The sequence below is a fragment of the Nestor notabilis genome, unplaced genomic scaffold, assembly GCF_000696875.1.
Source record: "Nestor notabilis isolate BGI_N333 unplaced genomic scaffold, ASM69687v1 scaffold11974, whole genome shotgun sequence".
NCBI classification, from domain to species: Eukaryota; Metazoa; Chordata; class Aves; order Psittaciformes; family Psittacidae; genus Nestor; species Nestor notabilis.
The window spans coordinates 3,686-13,547 of record NW_009925439.1 but is presented as its reverse complement, the minus strand read 5'-3'; the positions used below and the strand labels follow the sequence as shown (position 1 = coordinate 13,547).

General features: G+C 41.8%; 1 protein-coding gene across 1 annotated transcript in view; it reads right to left on the bottom strand.

Annotated features, from left to right (window-relative positions):
- The window catches only part of LOC104404603 (protein NEL-like), a gene marked incomplete at its 3' end in the record, with an annotated part of 60,073 nt that extends 53,525 nt beyond the window's left edge, over window positions 1-6,548 (bottom strand). Inside the window, exon 1 of the mRNA XM_010013064.1 lies at window positions 6,338-6,548. Coding sequence (XP_010011366.1) covers window positions 6,338-6,548 — 211 coding nt within the window. The remainder of the gene's footprint in view (window positions 1-6,337) is intronic.
- Window positions 6,549-9,862: the final 3,314 nt, after the last annotated feature.

The window sequence follows — 9,862 nt, the reverse complement described above, 5'->3', positions numbered from 1 at the left end:
TTGGTCGGTGGAGCTCTCCAAAAAGTATGTATTATCCATAACTGAGGGTTTCATGATCTTTGGAGTCAGTAGGCAAAAAGCAGTAAAGGTTCTAGTGACTGCATCTGCAATAGCATATTTCTGACAATTTTTCAAACCTTTTGCAAATGAAAGGATAAGAAATCAAACTGTAGGACAACCTGAACTTTCAATGTGTAGGGGTCCAGATTAGAAGTCTGTAGTCTTAGCACAAGAGGCTGAAGCAGCTGATTTGCTTAACAAGTGTCGTGGTTCAAGCCCAGCCGGCAACTTGGAACCACGCAGCCGCTCGCTCACTCCCCCCCTTTTCCTTCCTCCCCCCGCTCCCGGAGGGATGGGGAGGAGAATCGAAGGAATGTAACTCCCACGAGTTGAGATAACAGCTCTCCAGTAACTAAGGTATAATACAAACCACTACTGCTACCAGTAATAATGATAAGAGGAATAACAAGGGAAAAGGACACAACCGCTCACCACCCGCCGACCGATACCCAGCCCGACCCGAGCAGCGATCTGGCCTTCCGGGTAACTCCCCCCAGTTTATATACTGGGCATGACGTGCTGTGGTATGGAATACCCCTTTGGCCAGTTTGGGTCAGGTGTCCTGCCTCTGCTTCCTCCTGGCTTCCCCTCCTCTCTGGCAAAGCATGAGACTGAGAAAGTCCTTGGTCAGAGTAAACATTACTGAGCAACAACTAAAAACATCGGTGTTATCAGCATTGTTCCCAGACTGAAAGTCAAAAACACAGCACTGCACCAGCTACTAAGAAGGAGACAAAATGACTGCTGTAGCTGAACCCAGGACAACAAGCAATACAGATCCTAGCACACTAGATTGTTACTAAAACAACTCCCACCAAACTGACAAAGAAAACATGAATGTGCGCTCCCAAACATTTCTGAGGGGAATATAAGGAATGTGCACATCAACACATTTGGAATCACATTAACACAATTAGGAATTTTTAAAGGCATACATGACGCAGAAAACCACTGTTCCTTGCCCACAAGAAATGGTACCCCCTTCACTCTAACTATGCCATCATGCTAGATTCTATCACCAGGAAGGAGGGTGCTACTCAGTGGGGACCTATTACATGATAACAAAGCGATGAAGATAAATGATGACTTCTATTCTTGTTACAGAAATTCCACTCCTAGAAAATTAAAATGTATGATGTATAGTAAGTTCTGCCCCAGGTATTTATTATTGTAATGCTTTCTGTTGATTTATAGGTTCCGGGTTATCGATTATACAACGCAATAACTTTTTTGATTACCAAATTTCCCTAGTCTATATTCCAATACTATTCTTAGTTCCTCTCAAATTCTGAAGATGCTTTTTTATGCGGTTCCTCATAGGTAGTATCAAATACTACTTACAGTAATGGTGGTTAGGTTTTTCATGACCAATACCACTATAAAACCTATTAAGTTTGAACAAGGGCACAGAGGTAACCTAGAGTAGAATTTCTGCAGGCTTCTCCATTTCATGACAGGTTCGAGCTATATTTTAAAAGGTTGCAGCTACTATAGCTTTATAAATATATACGCATTTATACATCCACACACTCACAGCCCTTTAAGGTACAAAGCAGTTTTCTAGAAGCTGCTTTGAGAATACCTTGAAAGCTGTGGAGAAAATCAGGCCTGTCTTGTTTGCCTTGCTGCTGCCATCTGTGGCATATGCACCTAAGTTATGCTTGGCTGCATACTGTCACATGAGCACTTTGTGTCAAACTGACCTAACAACAAACAAAAGTGTCACACCAAGAAATGCTGTTAACACTGGGACACAGACTGAAGAGCATAAGAAAAATAATACATTGCCTTCCAGCCCTACTGCTACTGTAATAAGGGCATGACACATATGAGAACTGCTAAAAGACTGAATTTTATTTCTAGTCCCCAGTCATATAGCATGGTCAGGATTTAAAAAGCTATGCAAGTCATGACAACAGGAGGGCATGAGGAGGAAGCAGTGTTGTCAGCCTTTTCCAAATGAAAAAGCAGGCTACTGAAGGTAAACAAAGCCTTATCAATTAAAACCAATAAAGTGCAAACTTCATGGCAATAATAAATGACACAAGCAGGTTATGCTAGGTGTAGATGCAGCTGGATTACATTAACAACCCTTCTCCCAAAAGATATGACACAATTCAAGCTTCTCAAAGATACATTCCACGGGTGAACTGGGTCATGCGATGACACACTGTAGATTAGCACTCACTATGGCATCTCTGGATTAGGATCATGTTTGGTGTAGATACTCCTATACCCTCTGAGCAACACAGCACATTGCTCCCTCGCTTGTTTCTCACTGTCCAAGTGTCACCAAGACCTACTCATGCTCTCTGCTCAGTCATTTTCTCTCAAAACCTCCTTTTCCTGTGATCAGTATGCTGCTCCTGAGGACCTACCACCTGCATGCTTTCACAAAATCACTTAGGGTGGAGGGAACCTCATGAGGTCATCTAGCCCAATTCCAATCATTTGTGGATGCCCTGGAAGGTTTATGTTTTTTTCCCCAATAGAATTGGTTTCTCCCTCTTTGCGAAGGTTTGGATCTCTCATCCTAGTTTTGAGTCACCTCTGGCTCTGAGGGGTATAATTGGGTTTTACCCGTATTAGGGTTAATTGCATTTAGCTCTCCAAACTTCTAAGTGTTTAGGCTGATTTATTTAGATATAATACAATAATGAGCTTAAAGCACTTGTATAAGATCCACCCTAATTTCCCAAGTGACCACAATGATGTGGTTTGCTAGAAAGAATAACTTCCGACACAAAAGGATGGTCAAGAGTTGCCAACTTAGAGCTCCAGAAAACCCAAACCTTTATTCCCAGCAGCAAAAACAGCACAATGAGGCAGGGGGAGAGGGAGGCCACCAGTGGGAAAAAATTACATCTGAAGCATGCCAGACATCCAACAACTCTGTTGCTAGCCACAGGTCTTCAGCAGCAGACTGAACAAACAGCAGCAGATGGGAGGAGAAGGCAGGAGACCATAAAGAGAACTCAGGTACCAGCAGAAACGAGGGGGAAGTGGTAGACAGACCACACATGAGAGGAGAGGAGGGGAGGGACACCCATGCCACCAGCGATACTGGCATTCTTGGAAAAATCTCTATTCATGTGATACCTGTTCTGATGCCTGGAATATGAGAGGTTAGAAGGATTTTGAATCAGGAACATCAAAGAGTAGGGAAACCAAGGAATACTACACACACAACCCAGCTGTAAGCAGGGCAGACAGAAAGCAAGCACATGAAGGCAGAGACAAGCTATTGTTGCCAGAGGTACCAAGGAAGCTGGGGAGGACCAGAGTTCAGATTCCCCTGCAAAAAGTTTTCTTTTAAGCCAGGTATTAAAGGAGTCCATACCTCTATGAATGTGCCTGCCAGCCCTGGTAAATCAGCTACAGGTTCTAAACACAGGCCCAATTTATAAGCTTGGATGAGTTAAAATTAGAAATGCTTCCAAATCCTGATTTCTTTACTTTTGTAGACTTGTTTTAACTGAGTACCATTAAAAGATACTTAAGTGCCCCAAAGAATGGTTTTAGGGAGAATTCAAAGGCACCAGTTTTACTGAGTATCAGGCGTTTGATGCCCCTTTGTGTCGTTGAAAATCTCTCCCTATACTACAACAATTCCACCAATGCTCCGGATTTCCAGAGTACAGGAAGAGTTACACCCACCCCATCCTTAGCATATTAACTCAGTGTCACACAATGACTACAACATAGATAATGTTTCCTAGATTTTTTTTTTTTTTATTTCATGCTATCATCTTCTACAAAATCAAGTATGGAGATTTCTACCACTTCCTTTCAGTAGCTATTCCACAATCTAAACTAGTTCATTGTGAAAGTCTCCTTTTATCTTAAATCCTCTCTCTTTATAACATCATTATGTTATTCTGACCTCTACCTCTTTGAACATTAAATAATTCCTTCATTTTAAACCTCTAAGAATCTTCTAATAGGAGACACTTATACAACATTTTTGTCATTCCTTGGACAAGCTGTACATACACAAGTTCTTTCAGAAGCTTTCTTAGTAAGCCAGTCCTTTTTACTGTATAATCAAGTTTGCTGTTGTTCTCTTCAGAAAATATCAGTGACTTCTAGGGAGTGAAATGGAGAAACCCAGAGTGAATGTAATAACCCAGACGCAATCTCAGTCTTAAAAAACCTCAAGCTCCCAGATCTCTCACATTTCCTTATGCTTCGAACACTGACAGTGTGACAGTGTATGCTGGGATTCTTTAGATCACCACTGAACAGAGTAAACGATGCTTTCCTCAAGTCTACCCACTCCTTGAATGGGTGCTGAGCAAACTGCAGACTGTTTCAAGTTCAAGGGATATTAGCCAATGTTACAGGAAATCTTAAGAGTGCCTTTGGAACAGCTGTGGCCCAATACAAAAATGCGTGCCCAGGGAGTTATTAAAACACAAATTATTGACTTCAAACCCACAAAAGCTCCTTTGGAACCTTCCGGATCATTACACAACTGTATTTAGAGAGAGTTAGACTTTTAGCCATGGAGTCAAGGCTGGCATGTGTCAATTTCTTTTGATAGGATAAACAGTCTGGATGTTTACCACCATCTTATTATACTTAAATAAGCATTCATGCTGAGGAAGCCATAAACATTGCTCTAACAGAGATCACAACTCTAAAACTGGAGGACTTTTTCTTATTATACTCCCTCTATGTTTTCAGAGAGGGAAATCACCACTCAAATTCCACTAAAAGAGTTCTCAGTTATGGATCGCTGGCAATATTGATTGTAATGGTTCCTTTGGAAACATTACAGTCTATTGTAGCAATGTTGTTGCTGCTGCAAATATGTTAATCTGCTAAAAGCCTTGCAAACACTGTCTCCAGAAGTCTCTTTTAGTCTACTTGTCCTCTTAGATCATGACCATTGCTTTAGCAACTTGCAACAGCACAGTTGTGAGTAGCATCTGCCAAGATGGCTCAACAAAAATGTCGGTTTTCTAAAGTCACTCTTCTCTCTGGAGTCATCAGGATCACACCCCCCCCCAAAAAACATATGCACGAAAAAAGGAAAAGCAAACAAAATGTTGTTTAATGTAACAAACAATGAGATTTTTTTTGCTGTAAAATTCTTCCATGTTGAAAATGACTACAGCCCTTCGTCCCACCCAAACATGGATGTGGGCCTGGGCAACCTGATCTAGCTGAAGGTGTACCTTGTCATTACAGGGGGGTTGGACTAGATGACCTTTGAAGATCCCTTCCAATCCAAACTATTCTATGAGTCTATGGTTTAAAATGGAATGAAAAAAAAAAAAAGGGACCAAAAAAAAAAGCAAAATAAAAAAAACCAAACAAACATTTACTCCATAAGTGGGATTATAACTTGAATAACATATTTGCCACAAGCTTGTTTTAAGTTTTTAAATTTCAGTAACAGCTAGCTGACATATCTGAGTGAACATTCATAATGGGTATTTATAACGGAAAACAAGACCAGGCAAGGAAAAAATAAAAAACCCCACAAAATTAAAATACCCCTTCTTACCATATTCCTTCTCAGATTTTCCTGAGAAGAAATCTTTTGGACAAAGACCAAGATGGAAAAATTATCAACTCTTAAACATTGAGACAAAACATAGAGGAATTGAGACAAAAGATGGACAAGGGAAAAAAAGAATTAGTGCAAAATCATTTTTCACCCCTTATTCAGTTTTAGTTTAGCAGTGCAGGTAGGAGATTATGGGTAGGAGATCTGCACCTTGGCTCACAACCAGATGGGACAAAACACAGGGAACTGAAGAATCACTACATGCAAGTACAGTTTCCCATGGCAGCTATATAGAATCTCCAGCTCTTACCCACTGGTTTTAAATAACTTATAAGCTCAGCTCTGTACCTCCCTTAAGGCTCAACAGCAGCAGAGAAGTTAGCCACCTATATGGCCTGGAGGATACAGACTAGAAGAACATAAGCAAGGCAGGGGAGAGTAGGAAACCTATTTCCCACATATTATAAGCAAACAGTAGGGGAAAACCAGACATTATGACTGATTCTGATGAAGGGACATGTAGGAAACGGTGCGGTCCTCTGTGAAATCTCACTGGAGAACAAGCCATGCTGCAGGGAAAGAAGAAACCGTAAAAAAAACCCACATAAACCCAGCTAGACTCAGCCATGCTTCGTGACTACACAACTCTGACATAGCAAAAGCAATTACATAATGGTAGCAAGACCCTGTTTTCCCTTGTCACTACCCTTTGCTAATGCAGTCCTCCCCCAGCAATATGGAAAGATGGGCTTTGACAGCTACCCAGAAGAGTCACCGTCCCTCTCTCAGGGTACACAGGCTGCAGGGGCTGGGTTCTCTCTGGCACGCAGGACAGAAGCTGTCGTGCTGTCAACATCACATCTTTAACTTCAGCCAAGACTACTGCCAGGAGCAGCTGCCTAGTGAGCAGCCATCTGCACTCAGCTGCTCCTGATGGAGAGGGGCTTCCTTGGCCTCCACTCTGTCTTTCCATCCTGACCCTTCTTCACAGCACAAACCAAGGCTCTGCCCCACACCACCATACTGACACCCTCTTCATGTGTTTGCCTTTCATACATGCCCAGAGCTTCACATCATACTCATCTTCAGCTTTCCAACAAATATGCCAGGTCAAGCCCTGAGATAATACTAGCCTCAACAAGGGTTTTGTACTTGCAACATTTTAGAAGAGGACTCATTGTGAAGGTAGGAACAATGCAAATGTGATTGTCTGTTATTCACCAGTATGAATTGGTTTTGGCAATACTGAGCATATAAAGAGAGCATGGCTATTTGAACTAACCTGAACCACCAAGTTTTCCTTAAAAAAACGTTTTAGAGAATCAGCAAATCCCCAGGGACTTCAATTTATTGCAGATATTAGGTGCAACCTGGCTGTGAGAAGCACCATGTCAAGCCCATGAGAACACAGTAAAATCTTACATTCCTCTAAATGGAGTCACACCCTCACTGATTATTAAATGTGGGTACTAATTCACTCCAAAAGTTGAAGTAGCAGAGGCTGGAAACATCAGCGGTCCCACTAAGCCCAGGCAAAGCCACAGAAATCATGCTGCGTGGCAACGTCTCCTCCCAAGGGGATGTGGGCAGGTAAGGGACAGCACAAACACCAGCCAGCAGGTATCATTCCTCTCCCCACACTGTGGCTTCTTCCAGAATTCATGTTTTTAAGAGTTTAACAGACTTAAAGATGACAAGAGCCCATATTAAGATACATGGAAAGAGACAAGAGTATTAAAGAAAAAAAAAAAAAAACCACTAAGGAGGGAATATTTAATTTCTACTTATTTCCCTCCTCCCAAAAAGCCCACTGTAGAAAAACAAAAGAAATCTGTGTGAAATACCTTTTCTTGTGATAAACAATGACAAATTTTTAGAGCAGTACTTAACTTTACTGTTCTACACTTCTACTTCTGTGATGCTTTATATGCCTAATACACACTCAGCAAGACTATTTGAAGCTTTCAGCATTAAGACATTTGCAGTCCCCGAACACTACAAGTGAAGTTTTCTGTCCCTCCTTAAGAGTATTTGTATCAACTATGCACTAATGACTACATACAGGGATCACGAGATTTTTTTCTCTGGAAACCTGCATTTCCTTGTTATCTGCCAAAAATTAGGTTTCTGTTCACTTTCCATTTCTCATTCTCACCCTCTGCTGTACCATTACAAGCATCAATCACAAGTCTGCAACATTTAAGGGTTTTTTCTTCCCATGACTTTTTCCTCTTGTATTTTACAGATAAGGCAGCATGGTAGTAGTTGGCAAACAACACATTCTCCAGTATCAGGCATATTCATGACTGCTCAGCAGTGTATGGTTACACAGTGTGTAAGTGCAGCCTAGTTCTCAATGCATTGTAACTCAGCATGGTTTGGGATGGGAGCTGAATGCAGGATTCTCATACTACATCCTCCATTTTTAGGCAGGCTCTTCAAGCAGCGGACACTTCCCAAACACCTCCTCTTGGCACCACTACTAATAGGAAAAGGAAGATGCCAAATATTCAGCTCTTCTGCAGCAAGTGGATACATCATGGCAGCAATCCCTGCTCTTCAGGCCGCAACAGAAGCAGCCCAGCTCTTCAGGGCTCTCCTTCATCCAGCCCAGCTCTCCAGCAGGATCGATCACAACCCTGCCAATGCATACCACAGTGGTTACTGTTTGCATGGGTGCAGAGGCTACTTTGGAACATGCCAGAGGGCGAAGAGGATAGAACCAGTGGGAAGAAAACATAAGCTGTTGCTTCAGATATACCAAACCCTGGATCCCTCTGGCTACCGCACTGTCATAGAGTAATTGCTCACATTAGGCATTTCTAACATTGAGACACACTCCAGTACTTACCAAAATCAAACTATTATTTCAGTCTTTCTGAAAAATAAGGGCTGAAGGGTTTTGTATCTCTGTGAAACTCTGGGAGTTTTTATTAACTACGGATGATCTCTATGCTGGAGGTCCCACATTCTGAGGATTCGGTGATTCTGAGAGAAAACAGCTTGCTTCCAAGACAGAAAAAGCTGCAGATAGGTATTCACTCTGCAGTCAGCCATGCCAGTTGGCAACATTAGCATCCTCTACCCCAGCTGTCTGTTACTGCTCCTCTGGGAGAAAAGTACAGCTGGAGAAAGGGGATTTTACAGGACTCTCTAACCCATGTCACTGCAGTTAGCCAGGTTCACTCCTGAAGCTGGCCAACTCTGCCATCAGCAGACATGGGAACACTCATATGATCTCTTGCTTTGGAAAAGTTGTGGAGACAGTAACCTCTAGCTCCCAGGTGGTGACAAGCAGCTGGGAACAGTAATATTTTCAGCAGGCTCAGCTGGAACCTGAAGAAAGCATCTGTCCATAGTTTCAGTGACAGGTGGCAAGGAAAAAAAAGCATGTGTGAAGTGCATAAGCAATGTAAACCCTATTTCTATGGGAGAAAGTTAATGTGTTGTCTAGTTTTAAAGCTTTATTCTTAGCTCCTTTATTTAGTAATTTCCAGAGATGATATCATGGGCCAAAACCTGTGATCTTTCCAAAGGGATACTACATATATAGTAATATTGTCTCACTAGCATTTTAAAATAATGTTCCAGTCATGCAGCAACAGGTAATAAATAATTTACACCAAAAGAGCTATTTTAGGGGTTTTCCTTCTGCCAGCAGTTTGTGCCAGCAAGCGCCAATTCAAAGAACAGTAGTGCTGAGTCCTATCATGCATCCCACTGACAGATCAGATTGTTTCTTTGGCATACCATAGCACATCTTGTTCTCCATGAGAATATAGCACATCTTGCCTCTAGAACCCTCCCTCCTCATCAGAAATATCCAAATATTATTTATAACCATATTAAGAGTTACATACCCTAACTGGCAGAGAAAAAGCTTATCCTCTGAATGAATTCCAAGTTCCGCATTCAGATACACAAGCTCCCACATTTTCATGACTACCATGTCCTTTTTATCTTTTCCTTAAATACATGTTCCTGCGCTTGTAACCATCTGACTGCATTCTTCTGTCCACCGTCCAGCCTCCTCTTTGAGGAGCATATACACCTTCCGATGGGCATACACTTTTTTCCATTTCTGGTGCCTCTCATTACTTGATTCACAGTGTATCTTTCATCACTCTCCACTGCTGCTGGAGGTGGTTGGAAGGTGTCTCCATTACTACACCTACACTCTTTGGACAAAGATAGTCTGATGTACAGTGTTTGTTCTCAACCACAAGCAAGATCCAGAAAGACTACCAAAATACTATTTCTATAAAATATATAGAATACGGAATTTAA